Source organism: Archocentrus centrarchus, unplaced genomic scaffold, assembly GCF_007364275.1.
Source record: "Archocentrus centrarchus isolate MPI-CPG fArcCen1 unplaced genomic scaffold, fArcCen1 scaffold_27_ctg1, whole genome shotgun sequence".
Classification (NCBI taxonomy): Eukaryota; Metazoa; Chordata; class Actinopteri; order Cichliformes; family Cichlidae; genus Archocentrus; species Archocentrus centrarchus.
In genome coordinates, this window is record NW_022060257.1 from 2,085,281 (window position 1) to 2,107,857 (window position 22,577).

Consider the following 22,577-nt stretch of genomic DNA (forward strand, 5'->3'; position numbering starts at 1 on the left):
CTGTGTTACAGAGAAGCTGTGGCGAGCCAGCCAGGAGCATGAGTGTGTGTGTTTAAGTGTCAGACCTCTTACACATATTGTTAGGACGTGCCAAGTACTCTTTCAAAAAAAAAAAAAGGGAAAAATGGATGTAGTGCTCAGGGAGTCCATCAAAATTCCCCTCTCTGTGGTTGTTAGTGGTTTAACAGGGTCTGAGGCAGATGAGGAAGTCTCCACCTTTCTCCAGAAGTATGGTTCCATTAACCGTTACATTCGCTTAGATGATCCTAAATCGGATTACCATAAAAACATGATTATTGAGTTTGCACATGAAACTGGCATGCAGACACTAGAACCGTTTCTGCCTCTTCAGCTTCCAAGCACAACTCAAGCAGGCATTGTGTATGAGTTGAAGGCTTTAGAAAGTGTCTACACCGTAGATGCCAGAAGCAAAGCTACTAAGATGTACATGGAACAGCTCTCTGAAATTGCCAGGCTGAGTGGAAATTCATTAGGGGAAATGTTGAAGGAGGAACTTAAAAGTCTGGTTGCATCTGCAGAAAGTGCTTTTGCCCAACCACCTCAGACTGATTCAGAATCCTCAGCTTCACAGAGTCCAACCCCACAAAAAGACTCAACCAGCCAAAGAGATGTCACATCTTCTGAGAACCCTCAACCAGTGACGCTTACCGAATCCACGATTTTGACACCAGCAACTGATCCAAGTAAGTCTCTCACCCCTACCATTTTCAGTGAAAACCTGATTGATCTCAACCCCCCACAGACTCTTTCAGTCTCCTCTGAATTCACTACTACGCCCCTAATCGATGTCAACCCACCTGCAGTTCAGCGGGTGGTGGTTGAGCATGTGGTGCGCAGCAAGGATAACTCACCCCAGTTTGCTTCACCCGGTAGACTCAGAGCTTTTTCAGGCAAGAGTCCACGTTCAAGCCACGAAGCAGATTACGATACATGGCGTGCAAGTGTTGAAATTCTTATCAGAGATCCATCTGTGTCAGACTTGCATTGCACACATCGTATATTGGACAGTCTTCTTCCTCCTGCTTCTGAAATGATCAAGCATTTGAGCCCACAATCTAGTCCCTCAACTTACCTTAAGTTGCTTGACTCCGCTTACAGGACAGTTGAAGATGGCGACGAGCTTTATGCTAGGTTCATGAGCACATTCCAGAATGATGGAGAGTTACCTTCTGTCTTTCTGCAGAGACTGCACACTGCTTTAAGTAAAGCAATGAGACGAGGTGGTGTGTCCACCCATGAGTTTGACCAACAGCTTTTGAAGCAGTTCTGTAGAGGCTGTTGGGAAAATGCTTTAATAGTTGATCTTCAGTTAGAACAAAGGAAAGAGAAACCACCTGCCTTTGCAGAGTTGTTGCTCCTTCTTAGGACACAAGAGGATAAACAGGCTGCAAAAATGACTCGCATGCGGCAGCATTTTGGCCATGCAAAGTCTGGCCATAACTCCAGTAAGCAGCGTGTCATGTCACAAGTGCATCTCGCACATGACACTAATGATTTGATAAATAAGACTGATCTTGAGATGCTCAAGCAACAAATTGCTGATCTCAGCATTCAGGTGAAGAGCATTGTGTCAGAGGGCCAAAACCCAAAACGACCTAAGCAGCAAAAAGCAAGGTCTGTTCCTCTATGTGTCACACATGAAGCCCACGTTGTGAAACCAAAAACAGCCCGTCAGCATCCCTCCACGTTCAAAGCAGATGGCAGACCACGTCCCTGGTACTGCTTCCAGTGTGGAGAGGATGGCCATGTTGTTTCAGTCTGTGATAAAGCACCAAATCCTTCCCTTGTAGCAGCTAAGAAAAAACAGCTGAAAGAAAGGCAGGCTGCTTGGGAAGCTTGTAATGTTTCTCAAAGTGAGACACATTTAAACCAACATCTGCTCCCATAGAGGGACATATGGGAGCGAAGTTACAAAATGCCAGTCCCAAAACCATGAAACCTGTTGTCAAGAGTGTTGGGGTAGAAGGGTCAAAATTACCACATGGCCTTGTGGGAACTAAAACCACAGCCCAAGTATCCATTGCAGGGAAAGACATAAACTGTCTTCTAGACACCGGTTCACAGGTCACAACTGTGCCCCAGTCCTTTTATGAAGAGCACCTTTCTGATCTGACCATCCACTCTTTGAATGACTTGCTTGAAGTGGAGAGTGCTAATGGCCAGTTTGTTCCCTATTTAGGATATGTCGAGCTTACCATCACCTTTCCTAAAGAGTTTGTTGGCTCTGATATTGAAATAAACACACTGGCCTTGGTCATCCCTCACCTCCGCTCTGCAGCCCATGAACAGGTGCTTATAGGCACAAACACACTTGACGTTCTTTATACGGACTATCAGAAACTTTCACCCTTTCAGCCTTTGATGAGTGGCTATCAGGCTGTTCTCAAAATACTTGAGCTACGACAAAGAGAGTCTAACCGCAGCAGCCTTGGTTGTGCAAAACTAATAGGCAATCTGCCTAAAGTTGTCCCTGCAAGACAGACCGCTGTTGTTGAAGCCTTTGTTCATGTGGATCGTCTGAACATTCAAAGAGACGTCATTCTTGAGCAACCATCAGCTTCTTCTCTACCAAATGGCTTACTGGTTTCAGCGATTGCAGTAACTTTACCAAGCAAACGTTCATGTCATGTTCCTGTCGTACTAAGAAATGACACCAACCATGACATTGTCATTCCCCCTAAAACTATTGTGGCAGATGTTAGTGCTATAGTGCAAGTGCTACACAAAGAACATACTGTCAGAGAACCAGACTGTTCTCAGTCTTCAGCAAAGTCTTCCCAAGAGCTAAGCTTTGATTTTGGAGATTCACCTCTACCCACTGAATGGAAAGAGCGAATAACAAACATGCTAAACAGTATGCCAAACGTCTTCTCTCAGAATGACCTGGACTTTGGCCATACTGATAAAGTTAAACACAGAATCAAGCTCAGTGATGAGACGCCTTTTAAGCAAAGGGCCCGTCCGATACACCCCAATGATGTGGATGCTGTGAGACAGCATCTACAGGAGCTTCTAGATTCTGGAGTCATACGGGAATCTGAGTCCCCATTTGCTTCCCCGATCGTTGTGGTTCGCAAAAAGAATGGCTCTGTTCGTCTGTGTGTGGATTACAGAAAGCTGAATATGCAGACCATTAAGGACGCCTACGCTCTTCCAAAATTGGAAGATGCTTTCACTGCACTTGCTGGTTCTAAGTGGTTCTCCGTCCTAGACCTCAAGTCCGGTTACTATCAGGTTGAAATGGAAGAAACAGACAAGCATAAGACTGCATTTGTGTGTCCAGTTGGATTCTGGGAATTCAACAGGATGCCCCAAGGAGTAACAAACGCACCTTCAACCTTCCAAAGACTGATGGAAAAGTGTGTTGGCGATATGAATCTAAAAGAAGTTTTAGTGTTCATTGATGACCTCATCATTTTCTCATCATTCTTGGAAGAGCATGAACAGCGCTTGCAGCGTGTCCTTGAACGACTGGTGACATACGGTTTGAAACTGGCACCGGAGAAGTGCAAATTTTTTCAACCGTCAGTAAAATACCTTGGTCACATTGTCTCTGAGAGAGGTGTTGAAACCGACCCCGAGAAAGTTGAGGCCTTAAAGACCTGGCCGATCCCCACAAACCTTAAAGAGCTTCAATCCTTTTTGGGATTTGCTGGATATTACCGACGGTTCATTCAGGGGTACTCTGCTATTGTAAAACCACTTAATGAACTAACTTCCGGTTATCCACCACTCAGAAAGCTGAACAAGAGACAGAAGGTAAATCCAAGCTCAGAATATCGCAACCCAAAGGAGTCCTTTGGTCAGCGGTGGACATCCCAATGTCAGAAAGCTTTTGATGACATAATAAGGAAGCTAACATCAGCTCCAGTCTTGGGATTTGCAGACCCCCAACTTCCATATGTCCTGCATACAGATGCCAGCACTGTTGGCCTTGGGGCTGCATTGTATCAGGTTCAAGATGGTCAATCTCGAGTCATAGCTTTTGCAAGTCGAGGACTTTCCAAGAGCGAGAGGAAGTACCCGGCTCATAAGCTTGAATTCTTGGCCCTTAAATGGGCCGTCACAGAAAAATTCTCTGGTTACCTATACGGTACAGATTTCACAGTGGTGACTGACAGCAACCCACTTACATATATTTTAACGTCCGCAAAGCTTGATGCGACAGGGTACAGGTGGTTGTCCAGTCTTTCTACCTACTCATTCAGTCTTCAGTACAGAGCGGGAAAGCAAAACCTAGATGCTGATGCACGTTCTCGCCGACCTAACGACCCACCAAAGGATGATTATGCATCCAAGAAAGAAAGTGAGAGAATCCGGCAGTTCACACTGTACCATCTGAGCAATCCTAACAGTCCAGAAACTGTTCCCCAGGAGGTGATTGAGGCTATTTGTGAACGTCATATGGTCACTTCACCTGTAGCTGATGTTCAAGCCGCCAATCCTGGGTTGACATTAGTTGAATCCCTCACTCACCAGTCCACAGCCATCCCCAACTGCTTCCAGCAGGAGCAAGTGGATGGGTCCCCTCTTGTCCATTCATTTTCAGAAGAAGAGTTGAGGCAAAAACAAACATCAGATCCTACTATCAATGCAGTCATTGTACTCTTGGAGACCGGTGAAACTCCATGTCCCAGCCTCAGGTTGGAGTTTCCAGAACTACCCTTGTTACTCAGAGAGTTGGCTCGGTTGGAGATGCAGAATGGAGTGCTCTATCGTAAGCGACAAGATGGTCCAAACATCTCATATCAGCTTGTGCTTCCTGAGGAGCTAAGAGCTACAGCACTTAGGAGTCTTCATCATGATATGGGCCATCTTGGAGTCGAACGAACAGTAGATTTGGCAAGAGCCAGATTTTACTGGCCGAAAATGCGCATGACCATTGAAAAAATGGTTAAAGCCTGTGAGAGATGTATTCGCCGAAAAACACATCCAGAAAAAGCTGCTCCACTCATGAACATTAAAACCTGCCGACCGCTTGAACTGGTGTGCATTGACTTTTTGTCAATAGAGCCAGATCGCTCAAATACGAAAGACGTTCTAGTAATAACTGATCATTTCACAAAATATGCAGTGGCTATACCAACTCCAAACCAGCGAGCACAGACCGTAGCGAAGTGCCTCTGGGAAAACTTCATTGTCCATTATGGTCTTCCTGAAAAGCTCCTTAGCGATCAGGGTGCTGATTTTGAATCGAGGACCATAAAGGAACTTTGTGAACTTGTTGGCATGAGGAAAGTGCGCACAACTCCTTACCACCCCAGGGGAAACCCGGTTGAAAGATTTAACCGCACTCTTCTTCAAATGCTTGGAACACTTGATAAGTCAGACAAACTCCGCTGGAAAGATTTTGTCAAACCTCTGGTACATGCTTATAACTGTACAAAGAGTGATGTAACTGGATTCTCCCCCTACGAATTAATGTTCGGGAGACAACCCAGACTACCCATTGACTTGATCTTCAGATTGCCCACCAATGCTAGCAAGCAGACTCATTCCCAGTATGTTGGCAATTTAAAATCTCGGTTGGAAGAAAGTTATCGTATTGCTACTATTAATGCAGGAAAGAATGCAAGTTGCAACAAAGCCAGATTTGATCGGCGAGTGATTGAATCAATCTTGCAGAAAGGAGACAGAGTTCTTGTATGAAATGTGAAGCTGCGTGGAAAACATAAGTTGGCAGACAAGTGGGAGGAGGATGTTTATATTGTCCTCAAGCGAGCTGGAGACATGCCAGTTTACACAGTTAAACCGGAAAGTAAAGATGGACCAGTGCGGACTCTGCACAGAGACCTGCTTCTGCCATGTGGATTCCTGTCAGCAGCTGCAGAACCTGAGACAGTTAAATCTCGTACAAACAAGAGACCCAGAACGAGACAATGTCCAGTTGTTGAGAGTGAAGAGGAGATCATCTCAGACTCGGATGATGTTCCTGATTGGACGTTTTTCCCTCGTATTACACCTGATGCATTTGTCATAGTGCCTGAAATTCACAAGTCGAGTGAGCCTGCTTGTGCAGTCCGGCAGTCAGCAGAAACAGAGGAGTCTGTAGTTTCCCTTTCACCCGATGCTCCAGCAACTCAGTCCGTTGTAGGAAATGGAAATACTGGAGACATTCAAGGTGCATCAAATGTCAACTCACCTGAAAATGACAACCTACCTGAACATGACAACCTACCTGAACAAGACAGATTATCTGAAGCAAACGTCTTACCTGAACTGAACTCAGTTGACAGATCCCCCCCAGTGTTTGGATTTGCAGCAATCTGAGGAAACTCCTCCAGATAATGAGATGAGTTCAGATGCAGTACATGATGATGGGTGTTGTGATGCTAATGCACCTGTTACTGTCCAGCCTGAACCCTTAAAGTTTCAGACTGATGGACTTCAGGATGCTGAAACATCCCTTCGTCGCTCTCAAAGAGTGCACACAAAGCCTAAGAGATTGGATTATGTGAAACTAGGCAATCCTCTGATAATGGTGGTGAATTCTCTTTTCCAGGGTCTTAGTGAAGCACTGACTAGCTCCCTGAATGGTTTTGAGAATGCATCTCATGATTCCGTCAGGCATGTGTAAGCCGTGTGACTCAGTGTCACATTGCAGATGCCCAGGGACGGGCATACCCTTCAGAGGGGAGGGTGTAACCCACATAAAATGGGGATGCCTCTTTAAGAAGCAGGGGTTAGGGAAGCTAGGTAGTCTACCTGGCCAATAAAAAAGTTTAGTTCTGGTGTGTATCAGCCAATCAGAATGCAGACCGCCGCTGTAGGTCCCGCCCTCCTTCCCCGTGTCGGTAGCATTGTTTGTGTGAGCGTGAAGATCCGCCATGAGGAGGAGACTGCTAAGCTGTGCAGCGTGAGAGTCTGTGTGTTAAGACGATTATAGTACTGGATACGAACTTGAGACGAGCTCTTTTGCAATTGCAATTGCTGTTTGCCATCTGACTTCTAAGCTGGAAGTCGTGAAGTGAGTAAATAGATTGAGCTTCAGTTTTCTGCCGAGCACTGTTAGAGCTACCTCGTTAGCCTTGTTAGCTCTTATTGGCTACTGGTTTCCTTGAAGTTCATCTCGTTCCCCGTTCAGCTGAAGTGCCCCACGTGTCCGGACTGAGAGCCACCATATTGTTGTCCCAAACGTGTCGCATTGAGATCGGTCAGGTTTTTTTCCCATGCTGGATTGTTCCTGAGGTGGATTCCTCCTGTGACTGTGATGGCGAGCCTTCCCACCTGAACTTAGAGAAAGAACTGGATCCCTTCTTTTCCATTTGGAGTCTTGCTGCACCCTGCGGTGTGGTAGGCCTGTATCACTCATACCTTCACACACAGTTGGTTATGCGCGAGACCACTGACTGACATTTTTTGCTTATTGTTTCATCCTGGAATTTTGGACATTACCCTTTGGACAAGTTTATTTCAGACATTATAACAACCTGCTGTGTAGGAAATCCTCCTCATGTGAATGGTGTTGAGTTGAACCTGATTTGGAACTGAAATTGATTAATCTGTTGTTCTGTTGTCCATTACAATTTGGAATTCAGATTACCAGGGTGCACCCAACAGATTTGATATTGAGAATTAGCACTTGGCCAAGTAGTATTATTATTTTATGTATTTTATTGTGTGTAATTTCATTTTCATAATTGTGAGCCTTGTACAACTGTTCGTCAATTTTATGGTTTATGTCACTAAAGTTGGTTGTCCTTTAAAATTATCCAGCTGCCTTTGTGTGTCACTTAAACGCCTCATTGTGCTCCCATAGCCGAACCTATTAGCCCATTCATCTAGAATATATAATACCTTTCTCTACTGTGTTACATCTGCAGCTGTCTGTGTGTCTGTCTGTGTCCATGTCTGCAACAGCACGGTTACCGTCTTGGCTTCAGATAAAGGACACCTGTACTGGTCTTGTAAAATGAAGTTCTTAAATATAACAAAGCTTTAAGGTAGAGAACTTTAAGGAACATCAGGTACCAACAGGTATTAGTAATTCATTGATGGTCTAGATTAACTTTTGACTGTGTTGCAGGTAGAAATTGTTGTCATCATTTTCAAAAAGATTCTGTGTTCAGCGAGCAGCCCAGTTATCAATCAGCTCATTTTAACCCTTTAACATTCCTGGGGTTCATTTTCCCATGTATTTGGGCCCGTATAAGGGCCCTAGGATTGTCTCCTCATTTTTTAAATCGTCTTTGTTGCAGTCTGTAAAGTGGGAGCATTTTCCTTCGGCTGTGCAGCTAAGTGTCAGAGTGAAATGAGACCTTTTGTGAGCTTCTCTTTGATCTGGGGTCGCTTTCATGCCTGTTAAATGCATAAATTGTCCTTTTGGTTGTCACAGACTTTGTGTTGGTGTGCTCAGTTTAGCATCAGTGAGAAATACATATACATGCTGATATAAGTTTGCATAGATATAAATGTAAACACATACAGGGTATAAATGTGAATGTAGTGTGGTGCTGGTTGATTGTCCAGAGTCTTTATAATATTACAGAACTACACTGTGAGTTTTTATTTTTTTTATTTTTAGTTGGATTAAGAGAAGCAGGAGCTTAATCTTGGAGTGAACAAAATTCAATTCATCATTTTCTGGTCCATTTAGCCTTTTCATTGACATCACTTTCAGCACAGCCTGCCTCATAAAATGTTAAGTTAACCTTCCCTGGTGGGAGGTAGAATTAAACAGATTTTTTTGCATGTGAGATGATGTTTTATTATATTCAATTCAGTTTTCAATTCATATATATATATATATATATATATATATATATATATATATATATATATATATATATATATATTTTTTTTTTTTTTTTTTTTTTCTCTTCTTCTATATATATGTTGCTGCTTATCTTTCATTCATCTCTTGAAGCCAAAGAAGCCAAAACAAAACTATCATTTTTAGATTCCACTATAGTATTTTTATTTGAATCAAATTTTTAAGATTGTGCCTCCACTTGCAAATTCCAAAGGGATTCTTTTCTCTACCTTGTTGTTGTGAAAATAAACTAAATGACTAATCTTACAAAAAACGATTATCTTGTAGAAGCTTCACCCTAACCTGTCTGTCTCTTATTTTCCCAGCTGACATCTCCAGGATGTGTGATGTGGACGTGTCATCAGAGCCCACCAGTCCTACCCTTTATGGTGAATCTTCAGACAAATACTACCATGTGGAGCGATGGCAGAAGCTTCGCACAGCTGTCCGTAAACTGGAGTTCTGGGAAAATTTCAGCGCTGAGCTAATTGGGAGTGGTTTCTTCTCCAAAGTCTATAAGGTATTTCTTCTGCCCCCTCCACCCTTTCTGTTTTGCCTTGTCAGCCTATGTACCATCAAAGCTTTCTTTGTCCCAGCCACTAATTGGGACATTCTTGCCATTCTGTAATTGGCCCACCAGCTTTGGAGACCTTTGGGTTGCAGTACTCAAGCCTAGCTGAGACTTTGCATAATTCTTCTGCAGGAAGAGAGTTACTGGAAGAGCTAATTTGTATAGATTTAGGCTTTGTCCCTGATGAAATGAGCTAGAAAGAGGCCGTGGGATGGGTGAGTGATAAGGGATGTCAGCACTTTGTCCGGACAGTTTGCCCTTTGATTTGGGACTTTTGTTCCAGTTGGATCAACTCAGAAAGCAAAACTGGTTTCTGATCACCCATGTAAACTGTCAAAGTCGTTCTCTGTGGCTTTGAAAGATGGAATAAGTCTATGCACCTCTTTAAAAAGGAATATTATTATCAAACATCAATACAGTTTGAGGTTTTGATGCTTCCACTTTAATTGACATGGTATGAACAGTAGCTAATTGTGGCTAAGTTATTCAGTGCTTGAAACTTTACATAAATATTTCTATGTAAAATATAAACTATATGTAAAAGATGGACTGTGACATCACCAATCATTCTGAACTTTATATTTTAATGCTACAGTGGTATCGTTTTGGTCAATACCATGTTGTTTTTTTGGAGTCAGAAGTGACCATATATGACCATATAGCAAGGTGTTTTCATAGTGTATAGATGCAGTACACACACACACACACACACACACACACACACACACACACACACACACACCCCTATCTGCCAATTGCTGCTAAGTAAAAGACTAATCAAGTGCTAGAATTTTGCTTTTTAAAACTGAGGACAAACTTCTGGGATGTTTTATACCCGACACACACAGTCTTAATTATCACATAATTCCATTTAAATGCTCCAAAATGCACCAACAGCACAAACATACTTAAGAGTTTCAGGGTCAATGACCTGAATTAGTGGTGGTGAGGCTTTTCAGACTGCTATTGGTAACAGTTGGCTTTGTCAGCACACCTGTCAATCAAAGCAGCCGTGTGCTTGACTTTAAGGCATGCTTATATCTAAATGAATAAATACCACTTTCTAACAACATTACAGTGACTGAACTGTAATGTTGTTAGAAAGTGGTAAACTATCCATAGAGGCCAAAAATGTTTTTTGTACCTGACTGTAAGCATGCATTTTAATCTTGGAAATCTGGGAGTTTTAACATGGGAGTCTAAGGGGACTGACTCTTTATTGTTTGTATTAATGTGGCCATGGCAGTATCTGTGCAGAAGTTATACAGGGACAGCGGCTGTCACACTATGCCCACTTTCACTTCCGCTAACGGGCACCACTATCCTTTAGGTGATGCACAGGACCAATCGGAAGGTGATGGTAGTGAAGATCTACAAAAACGATGTGGACCAAGACAGCATTGTACGAGAGATCAGCCTGCTGCAGAAGCTCTCCCACCCCAACATTGTCAGGTAACAGGCCCCTCATGTATTACCTGTATGCTATAGCCCTATTGTGGTTTGTCTACCGGGCTCAGCTCTGCTAAAAGCAAAAGAAAATGCTCGAGGATTTCCCTCCCAACACATGCAGTCTCTCCTCTCTGTCTCACCAGACTCCACACCCTCCCACTCATCACTCTTTTCTTCCTACATCACAGCTTCACAATCTGTAAATTGGGTAGCAGGATTGATGGCATTTGTAGCTATTAAACAGTGTAATGGTAATACTTTTAAATACATTTATATTTAGTAGTACTAAACAGTTTTAAAGGGTTCACATTATGTTAAATTTGTTGACAGTTACTGGAAAAAAAATGTACAAAAAAGCAGACACATTCATAGACAAAGGCTCAACACATCCAAATATGGAAATCCAAATAACTGTTTTCTTATCGGAAAAAATAACAAAATGCCCACCATTCCCACTTATCACCGTTTTGCACTAAGCATCATGTGGTACCAGTGAAGTATTAATCTAATGTTATGTTGTGTAAAACCCACTCTGGATTTAAAAAATAAACATGAACATCCAGTTTAGGAAGGTGGGGGTAGATTTGATGCGCTCTCTTCTACTGCTGTTGGCCAAATTAGCAATTGTACTTTAGACGAGCTGAAAGACGTGATCTTGATTCTGAGTGGCCAAAATCAACCTGGCGATGCAAGCTAGTTTAATTCAAGTTGATCACAAACATAACTATGGATCTGTGAAGCAGTGGCAACAATGAAAGAAACTGAACATGCTGCTGAGTTGCTGTTGCTGTATCCATTATACTGCTAATGTCTTTGTTGATGGCAAAGGTTGAGGGAAAAAAGGTCTACTCATCTTTTTTCTTACTTTTAAAAAAATGGCACTTGTCCATGACAGCTGAAAGTTTTTCATGTTAAGGTACACAGAGCAGGTATTGTCACCAGAGCAGCTACAACTCGATATCATTGACCTAAAGAGAGGAAAACAAATTACTCACTTCTAACCAGATTTATTTTGAATTTAAACATAAATATAAAATTTACAGTGCTACTTAATTCTGTTTGAGTGGTGTACTTTGTTTAGAAAATTGATACTTTGCTAACATGACTGAAGCAAAGCCTTACTGTGGCTCACAGTCCTACAGCTTCAGTAAACATATACATAATGAGACATTGGTGCTGTTTAATGCTGGTGCTGTTATCTGCAGCAGTGACATAAGGTGTGAAGCCAGGCAGACATAATGTTTGTCTAAGGAATTACATTTTAGCCATTTAGCAAGGTCAAAGGAGTAATGTTATCAAAGTGCAGGTCATTACAATACAGCCGGCTGCGATGAAAGCTGTACCTGGTACACACCAACCTGCGTAAGCTGAAGCTAAAAAGACATATAAATGGTATTTGTTGCAGTCATTTTTTTCTAGGACCAATCTGTTATAGCTAAATAATAAAGACAACTATCCATCTGAGTCACTCAATAAATGGGGCTTTATTTTAATTGTTACTAAATTTAATATCTAAGTTCAGTTCATTTAAGGTCATCTTATAGATGTGCAGGACTGAGATGTGTGAGGTGCCTAGCTCCCACGTAATTTTATCTTTTTATTATTAGCCATTGCTGCTCCTTTAACAGGTAACTAACATGGGGTAACTGCAAAAAATTAAACTGTTGATAGACATTTTTAGTATTGATTAGTATGTGTATCTATTGATTTTTTTTTTTTTTTAATTAGGAAAACTGTTTTTTTTGTTCTTTTTAGCTCAAAAGCAAGGTGTAATGATTTGTCACCAAAAATCTTTTTGAATATAGATTAGATGTTTCCTCTTGTTTGAGTGACATAGGGTCTCAAAAAACTAAAATGCAGGGCAGAGTATAGTTGTTTGAATCAGTGTGCTACTGATGCTAAAGCAGCCTGAAATATTTAGAAAAATTTGATTTGATGCATTTAAAAACCCAAAAAGAATTTCATTTGCAAGAGAGACAAGTATTTTTTTAAATAAATTAAAAAAAAAAGGCCCAACAGACTGACTGGCCATTTTTTTAATACAAAAGCTGTAACTGTTAAATTGGCTAATGTGTCATATTACTGTAGTTGGAGCCTTTTTAGTTTTCACACAAAACTCAACAATGAAAAACAAAGCAAACATAAAGCTGGGCTCCTTGTTATGCTCTAGTAACTAACTGCTTTAGGAGATTACTGAGCTTTGTTTTACAGAAATGTGATTTTAACCATCAGCTCACTTTTCTTAAGTTTAATTACAGTAAGCCATAGTTCATTTTACAAGTCACAAAATTAAAATAATGCACAAGTATACACTACAGTCATCACAAATTCTAAACCAACCTCTTCCCCCAACCTCTTATTCTAGATATTTGGGAATCTGTGTGAAGGAAGACAAACTCTATCCAATCTTAGAGGTGAGTTCCATTCTTTTTTAATTACCTGTGAGTCACTATTACAGTGTCTACCTGCAGGCTGGCTGTGTTAACACAACAGATAACGCTGATATGAACTGAGAGTGATAATGAAATGGTGAATAAGTTGAGTCAGGTATTGTGTAACTGGATTGGCTTTGTTGCTATCACTCTGACAAAATGCATTTTCCTCAGTTTCTTGTTTCAAGAAGAAACTTTCTTGATTTAAACCAAACCAAGAACCTTTTCATTTTATTATGGGAGACCTATTTATGGCACATCTCCTTTTTCTTCCTACGAAAATTTAATAGAATCTCATTATTTTACATATCTCTGTAGTCAATAACTGAATTTTTGCTACTGCAGCAGAAATCTGCTGGTGTCCTTCACTGAAGGGTATTTTAGAGGAAATTACACTTTGACGTCATCTGATGTTTTTATATTGTCCTTCTAATTACATATTGACGTATAAAACTACGTAACTAAAATATTATGTACTATTCTTCAGTTTTTTAAAAATAATTTTCCAATCCAGCTTTTTTGTATTCTATTTTGTATTCCTTTCAGTATGTAAATGGTGGCTGCCTGGAGGAGCTACTGGCGAGGAAAGATGTTCCCCTGTGCTGGAGAGAGAAGGTGGACTTAGCCTGTGATATAAGCAGAGGAATGATCTACCTGCATTACAAAAACATTTATCACAGAGACCTCAATTCTAAGGTGAGACCGACAGTCTGCTCTATAATTTCTCTATAGTAAAGTTTCATCTCACATCTCTGCACCTGGTGTTGCTACCACTCATGCAGGGGAATGCACTTCAGCTAACACTTGGTTGTAACGGCTAACAGTTAAAGGGATGTGCACAAAGAAAGAGACTAGCAGGAAACTGGTGACCAGAGGTCACGGAATACCAACCAGATTTGCTAGCTTTTGGTAATGGCTTGCTGCCTTTTTGATGTTGTGCCATCTTGGAGAAACATTTAATCATCTAGTCAACTAGTCACACATCTCTACTGTCCAGTTAAACATTGCTTCAGACGTTTCCCATGGCACACTACGTCGGCTGTGGCCTCCACAAGCAGTACAGTATACCCCATCACGTCATAAAAGCTGCTCAGGAATGGCTCGAGAAACAGAAAAATAAAAAAAGCCTTGATGATAAAAGAGTGATTAGCAATAAAAAAAGCACATGTATGTCTAGCGTTGTGTTATTCTTCTAATTCCTTCCAAATACAAGTACAGCTAGTTATTCTTTGCTTGTTCATTTTCATGTTGTTACTGATGTAAGAATTTATATATCCCTAAAATTCTGCTTTTTTCCAAACACATGTAAAAATGGGGCAGCATGGTGGCTAACACTGCTGCCTCACAGCAAGAAGGTCCTAGGCTTGAGTCCACCTTGGCCGGGGTCTTTCTGTGTGGAGATTGCCTGTCCACAGTTCAGATACATGCAGTTACTGGGGGTTAGGTTAATTGCCCATAGGTGTGACTGTGAGAGTGAATGGTTGTCTGTCTCTCTGTGTTAGCCCTGCAACAGGCTGGTGACCTGTTTAGGGTGTACCACGTCTCTCGCCCTATGTCAGCTGGGTTAGGGTCCAGCCTCCCCGCGACCCTGAACAGGATAAGTGAAAGTGAATGGATGGACATATAAGACAGTTTTTTTTGTTTTATTCATAAACTGCTGAGATATGTTAGATTCAACTCATTGTCATTGTGTGCACAAGGCACACAACGAAATGATCGTTCCAGATCCAGACACTGGTGCTACTGTTAGGTAATGTGGTTTAAGTGTCTTGCCCAAGGACACAACAGGGGCAGGGGCTCGAACAGGGACAGGGGCTCGAACCTGCAACCTTCCGGCTGCAAGGCAAGTGCCTACCCACTGCGCCACTGCGCAGTGCACTTTCTATTTTCAGGCCAAATAGAAACTTGTAATTTTTCCCCTAATTTCAATTAAATGAGCAGACTCAAACAGCGTCCTTAATAGACTGCTCTGTTCTCTAATTTATTCTCTGTGATAATCACGAAGCCTTGCAGATCCCCATAGAGAAACTAGTATGTAGGTATGTGTGTGTAGGTGCTATCCCTCCTCCAGTTGCCAGGCTTCCCCGAAGCAGCAGTCAGCAATGTGAAGTCACAACTTGACAGTCATTATTATCATGTAAATAGGTTGCTACGCAAGTGCTGTTGCTGCACACATAACTTGTTAAACACACACACACACACACACACACACACATGCAACACTACCAGCACACCCCCAACCCCACCCTGCACATTTTACCCTGAGGCTACTCATTTGGCTCTGTCCCCATGCTATTTTTTTCAGTTACAGCCTTTGTGTGGGTTTACGTCACAGAAACCGGATATATTCATCTATAATGTCAGATAGTGGAACGACATGGGGGGATCACTTTTCTTTAAAATGACACGCTTTTATTTCTTTTGATTTAAATTTCTGGTCACTGCATCATAATACTCTGCAGTGAACCATGGCATACTTTTAATTATTAACCATATAATTTGGGCTGTGGGCTCTGTGCTGCTAGCTTAGGAAATAGTTAAATGTTTGCTGAGGTCATAATTCACATAAGAAGTATAACTGTTTTCCCATACACTTCTATACAAGTGACTTCATTTTGAAAGCAGATGACTCAATCCCCGCTGGTCACTAAAAAGAATGCAAGTTTACAGCTGTTTTGTGTGGGCTTCACTTTATAGACCGGAGTCATTTTTTCCTTTCGGTTTGTTCAAAATCCAAAATCCAAACAATCTAAAAATATTTTCTCATTGGAACATATCTGATCCAGCTTGGTTTCAACTTCTTCCACCTCTTTTCTGGTGAATGAAGGTTTAAATGAGATTAAGTGACCAACTTGACAAAATCCATTTAGGTTGGTATACATATGGAGTTTGTGATGTCAGTGCTTCAATAGGTCCAAAAGACAAATTACCTCCCAGATCCTCTGAACTAATGCAGTCTTTGTTAATGTGTCTCTGAAAGTTAAACTCGAATGAAGCTTTAAGGTCCTAGAGGACGAGTGGAATTCTTAATTAGTGCTATTTTCCCCTCAATTTCTTACGTTTCTGGGGATTTTCCAGTTTTGTTCCCCAAACTGTTGCTTTGCTTGGCAGAGAGGTAAAAGGCTGTGGCTAAATTTAGAGCTGGAGTCTAGGACTGAAGCAGTTTTTCCCTTGGAGGAATACGTAATGACAGTCTGCTGCTTGGAAAAGGCATCATGTGCAATGGGAGCCAAAGGGCAACAATGTCACTTCCACACACACCCAGTGAGAAGAATATAGATACATACATGGAAAGCCAGACATTACACCTATACAATGCAGAGCTGCTGTTATTATGCAACAACAGCTCTGAGCTGCTCACCCACTTCCTGCCTCACATCACACCTCCTGCTCTCAGCCTCTAAACTCAAGTCTGCCAGGGTTTTTTTTTAATTTTTTTTACAGTTTTATGGTTTTATTAAAATCAGATATTAAGAATCCAGTCAGTGTGATTGAGGCTACCTTTTGGCGCACTGAATCTCTGTGGTGTGCTGCTGACAGCAGGTCCTATTGAATCTACTGACAAGTGAAGAGACTAAAGAGAGACCATTTGTGATTGTGTGGCAGCTATTCCAGGAAACACATGCATAACACACAATAGAAGCCCATACAAAGACTTTCTTTTTCAAAATAAAGACAATGGGGGAAAAAAATGAACTGTTTTTCGGTCCTGGTTGCTCAGCCTTACACTACCCTCTGCTGGGACAAACATCCCGTTGCAGTTCTGTTCCTCAGTCTCCTCCTTGCATCTCTGTAGAACTGTCTGATCCGGGTGACGTCTCGGGGGCGCGAGGCCCTGGTGACAGACTTCGGCCTGGCGAGGGAGGTGGTGGAGCTGCCAGTGAAAGACACCAGCAGGAAGCTCTCTCTGGTGGGCTCGGCTTTCTGGATGGCCCCCGAAATGCTCCGAGGAGAGCTGTATGACCGCAAGGTAACAGTCCCGTCTCCTGTGCCAGCTGTTATGGTGTGTCAGCATCACTTGATTGAAAACACAGCTGCTCTAACATGTCGTATTATCCATAACTGGTACTGAAGAAGTGAGTTGAAAGTACCTGTAGTATATTTTCAGTAATATTCCTTGTGTTTGCAGACAGTTGTGTCTAATATGTCAGAAAGTGTATTTTTTTTTTAACAAGATATAAGGAAAATCAGCACGTTGTGGGAAGCTGAATCTCTGTAATGTGAAATGGCAGTAAATCACTTCTTTGAAGTGTTCTGAGATGGTTTGTTGCTTTAAGAAAAAAAAAGTTGGGTGTCTGATGTGTTCCAGGTGGATGTTTTCTCCTTTGGCATTGTGCTCTGTGAAATCCTGGCCAGGATCCCTGCTGACCCTGAAATACTCCCCAGAACCCAGGTAGAGCTCACGGTACCACAGCAGAGACCATCTGCTCTTAAAATGTAACATGAATATTCACAGATGCGATTATCTATTACCCACCCGGCAAAAACTAAATAAAAAGATGACTTTACCAGATGTCTAAACAACCTTGAGATTTACTGAAAAAGTGACAGCAACTCTTCTGCAAAAGATAATTTCTTATCTTTAAAATATTTTTGTCCAGGAATGGAGTAGATGTGTAGCTGATCATAACCATTTCACAAATAAAATGTCAATTCACTGTCACATATGCTACTATGGCCAAAAGTACGAAGCTGACTACACATTACACCTTTTTGTAACATGCAAAAGTGAACTAAATGTGAGCGCTACAAATAGAGCTCAGAGATTTAAACTAATGGTAAATAAACAAGAGCATGACGTATGATATCAAAGATAGTGTGTTTGTGTCTATGTGCAGTGATGTATCAAAAGGTAAGTTTGTTCAGATATGTTGGTGCGTGGCCTTACCGGCCATCACAGGGACGTCTTTTAAAGCTGGGCTGGGCTTTTAAAGCGGTTTAAGTCCGGAAAACAACGTTCATGGACGTCTGGTTTCCAAGCTGTGAAATAGAGAAATTGATATGTGCTTGACGTGGTACATTTTTGTAAGTGTACTGAAGTGTTTGTTGTTATGACAGTTTAGACGTGGACGCTTTATGTTAATGCGTTTCAGGACTACGGGCTGGATGTGAAAGCATTCAGGGAGCTGGTGACAGACTGCCCACAGCGCCTCCTGGAGTTGGCAGCCAGCTGCTGTATGGTATGTGGATAAAAGTAACTGCTTCACATGGAAAAATATAAAAATGAACATGGAGTAGCTTCACATAGTAAGCTTGAAATAAAAGTTGTCAATATATATTTATACTTATATGTGTGTTTCCCAAGTGACTAAAATATGTCTGGCTTAAGGAGACTTGGCTGCAGTATTGGACTCACAAAATAATTGATATTTGAGGAGCTGGTCATAAATTGTGGGTTTTCCCTTCCTGTTGGCTATGTACAATATTTCCATTCATTCCACAGGTTTTGGCCAGCACTTGAATTTTCTGCCATTTCTTGTGTTTCCAGCATGTAGAATGTACTTCGGCGGATTGCACAATCCTCCACACTCTTACTTTGGAAGTTCAGTGGCTGCTAGCTTCTGTCTCATGTTTTCTCAGTTGAGTGGCTAACCTGGCTGCTGTGGTGGTTCGTGTCACTTCGCTGGCTAGCTTGCTGTTGTTAGCAGGCTTCAACACCTCTTACTGGTTTGGAAATGAGAACAGGAAAACTTTATTTATCCCATATTCGGGAAAATTGTTTGTTATAGCATTTGAAATGATGATGAAATAATAATTAGAAGAATAATGAGTATTGTTGCTGATGTTTCTTTGCCAGACAGATATATTGTGATAATGAGTGATGCTGAATCAATCTGTTGTAGAAGGTGTCTGCTGCCTGTCCAGCAAGTGGTGCAGAGGGCTGTTGATGTGATCCATGATGGATGGTGACCTCCACTCCATTATGGCTTTAAAAGTGAAAAAAATCAGTTTATTCAGTCTGTTGTTGTCACCCCAGCAGATGCTGCTCCCCCAGCAGACCACAGTAAAGTGCACTGAGCTCGCAACAACTGAGTAGAAAAATCTCTTAATATAAAAATCTCCCATTGTTTTGTGGCATGTGTTGAAGGATCTTATCTTCCTTAGCAAATAGAGCCTGCTCATCCCCTTTTTATATACAGCCTCTGTGTTGGTCATCCAGTTCAACCTGTGGATGTCCAGGTGCTTGTACTCCTCTACCACATCAACTTCCTGTCCCAGGATAGACACCAGTCGTGTAGCTTTCCTCTTCCTTCTGAAGCTGATCACCGTCTCGGTGGTCTTGTTCACATTAAAAAGCAGATGATTCCTTCCACACCATTCCCCACAGTCACCCACTAGCACCCTATAAACTCCTCCTTCTGCCCATTATTTATATATATACAACAACTGCAGAATTGTGAGTATTTCAGGTGGTCACATGACCTGGAATTTTCCTGAAAGTCTGAGGGATACAGGTTGAATAGGAATGGAGACAGCAGAGTCCTGTGTGGAGCTCCTGTAAATAAGACAGCACTGTCTGGCCTTGCATACTGTCACCTGTCAGGTAATCAGTAATCCATGAGATGGTGGATGTGTTTACTAACATTTCCTGTAGCTTCTCTCTCAGCAGCATTAGTTGAATCGTGTTAAATCCACTGGAGAAATCAAAAACGGTGATAATCACCATGCAGCCATTACTATCTAGCTGAGAGTTAGCTCTTTGCAACACGTAGATGATTGCGTCGTCCACGCCCAGATTTGGTGTGTCTGCAAGAGATGTTTTCACCTGTGGTCTTAGGTGGGCTGAGACTAGTCTCTTCTGTATTTTCATCACATGTGAATTGAGGGCAACTGGTCCATAACACTGGCATGTTCTTCTGTTTCAGACTCAGGTTTTAGTTGTGACTCAGGCTCACACACAGCTGCCCAGCACAGGTCCTCAGAACCTTGGGGCTGATGCCTTCAGGGCATGCAGCCGTATCCTGGTGTAGTTTCTCCTGAAGGGGTGTTTCTGAGATGTGGGGGAGACTGACCTACAGAGTTAACTTGGGGGGAGAAGGGCAAAATCATTGAAGTAGTGAGGATGTGTGGAGGAGGCAGCAGAGAGCTGTAACTAAACACGTTGAAGAAATTGTTCAGCTCATTTGCTCTCTCCAGGCTGCCCACTGGCTGCCTATCTGTCACCAGTGATCTCCTTCATTCCACTCCACGCATGTGCTGGAGTTTGGCCTCCAGCTTCTTCCTGTAGGAGTCCTTGCATGATTATTGCATCAGCAAAATACACCCCCAAACATCAGACGTGACCACCATCAAATGGTGATGCAATGCCTACATTTGAGTCCTCCTTAAAACACTGCAGTTCTTACTAACAAATACTACAGTTTTTGCTATCCTGTGTAACACTGGTGCTTTGAGCTCTCAGGTCATCTGTACTTTACAACAAGGATTTCTCTGTAACTCACTGGTTTCTTTTCCTCTCTCCCAATCTAAGGTGGAATCGTTCCGACGGCCAGCATTCACAGAGTTGTTGGATGATTTGGGAGAAGTTGCTGAGACCCTGGAACTGCCTCCAAAATCTGAAGTGGCTACGAGCTGAGCGCTGCAGCAGGAAAGCCCGCCTACCGAGTGTTAGGGCCACAGGCTGTGGGGTTATTATTGCTTGCTGTCTGGACAGGAAGCAGGATGGATGTGGATGTGATATTCCGATCTAGCTGTTTTTACAGGGTGGTGGATGCTCCTGACTTCTCATGGACACTTTGATTTGACACAGCAGTGTTCAGATGATTGTTAGTTCAACTTGTACTGTTTTTGTTCCTCTCCTCTCGCTCGACCCCTTCTGTTTGTGATTTGTTTGTAACCGACGGCACAGATCATCAGGTCTGTTGACATATTTCCCTCTTCTGTCCGCTCTGCCTGTGTCTTCTGATTCTGCAGGCTTGGATTCGACGCTCCTCCAGCAGGAAACTGCATTTGTTGCTTAAATAAAGCTCTGCTCTGTTAGGTTTTCAACAGAGGTAACTTCATACACAACAGGACACGGTTTTAAGTTTGATTTTGAGGGTTGGTTTCATGCTAACAGTTTATAGACACAGTTACTAATTGGTATCAGTCTGAGCTTAGTTATCCTCATGAAACAATAATTTTTGTTGTATACCGAAAACCTCATACATATCCTTTTTTTTTTTTTTAGGTTTGTGAATTGTTAGATGATTTTTCACAAACAGGACGTCCTGTTTTGTTTTTCGTGTTTTTTTTTTTTGAGTTCCTTTGAGCTGAATGTATGTATGTAAATAGTCAAGTTTTTCTGCTTTGCTTACAGCTTTTTTTCTTTTTTTAATTTTTTTTTAAATTCTGGCGCCTTTTGTGAGGTTTGACAGGGTCCATAAACGCTTCAGTTTAATCTGTTCTGGTTTTGTGTGCGTGTGGTCTCAAAAACTTTTAGGCAGCTAATTCTTTGGTTTCTTATCCTTAAAAAAAAAAAAAAAAAACATATTCTGCCTTTTTTGGTGAAATAATTTTTATTTCCCATTTAGCAGTTCAGCTTTCTACATTTGAAAGTATAAATATTCATCTGCTTTCAGAAGTTCCTGATTTATCCTTCCAGTATGGAAAACAAATGGAACCATTTTCATTTGAACTACTTAAATAAACATTGAAAATAAACCACCTGTGTTATGTTTCCTCGCTGTATCTCTGTGCGCATTTACATGAACACAGAGGAACGTCTTCATTAAGAGAGATTCTGCCATAGTCTATAAAAAAGGACGATGCTAACAGAGCAGCTCTAGGAGAGACATCTCACTTTCAATTAATCCCACTGTACAGAAGTTGGCTGTAGTTCACATGGGCGTGCAGCAGAGGGAGCCCATGAGTTAGTCTTCAATGAACTGGAGTAAATGGAACTAAAAGAAGCTCCAGTCAGCAGAAAATGCCCACAGTTTACTTGTTTTATCCAGAGCAGAATTTATAATATATCCGAAGTTAAATAAAGCCACGCTTATGTCCTTTAATTTTTTTCACAGTGAAGCTGTTAGCATTCTGCTAATGCAAAGTGGTGTCCGTTTCTAAACAATAAACAACAACATAAACTTCCATGTGTGTATAAGAAGAAGTGGGTTGTGGTGGTTGAAGGTGAAGCTGCTGCATGTGTCATGCCTGAAATCAAAATGGTGGATGCTAATATAGCTCAATCTGCTGTGACATCCACAATACTGACTGATAGGTATTTTACTATGTAGATATGACCCGTAATTATATATACTGTATATTTAAATTAAACTATATTGTCTCAAGCTCTTCTATCACAAGACATGATGAAAATTCTTGGGCTACAGCTTCATAGGACCTCATTCATTATGGATTTGAATACTTA

At 41.7% G+C, this 22,577-nt stretch overlaps 1 protein-coding gene across 4 annotated transcripts in view; it reads left to right on the forward strand.

The window, feature by feature from the left end:
- Positions 1 to 21,779, forward strand: part of LOC115776212 (dual specificity testis-specific protein kinase 1) — a 40,304-nt gene extending 18,525 nt beyond the window's left edge. Inside the window, exons 1-9 of one of the 4 annotated variants that reach the window (XM_030723816.1) lie at positions 6,279 to 6,988; positions 9,100 to 9,293; positions 10,675 to 10,796; positions 13,159 to 13,207; positions 13,772 to 13,921; positions 17,022 to 17,195; positions 17,535 to 17,618; positions 18,319 to 18,405; positions 20,697 to 21,779. In XM_030723816.1, the coding sequence (XP_030579676.1) occupies positions 9,114 to 9,293; positions 10,675 to 10,796; positions 13,159 to 13,207; positions 13,772 to 13,921; positions 17,022 to 17,195; positions 17,535 to 17,618; positions 18,319 to 18,405; positions 20,697 to 20,801 (951 nt within the window). In that variant the 5' untranslated portion in view covers positions 6,279 to 6,988; positions 9,100 to 9,113 and the 3' untranslated portion in view covers positions 20,802 to 21,779. Of the gene's footprint in view, positions 1 to 6,278; positions 6,989 to 9,099; positions 9,294 to 10,674; positions 10,797 to 13,158; positions 13,208 to 13,771; positions 13,922 to 17,021; positions 17,196 to 17,534; positions 17,619 to 18,318; positions 18,406 to 20,696 lie in introns of those variants that run through there. The other 3 variants (XM_030723813.1, XM_030723814.1, XM_030723815.1) reach the window with 3 other exon arrangements.
- Positions 21,780 to 22,577: the final 798 nt, after the last annotated feature.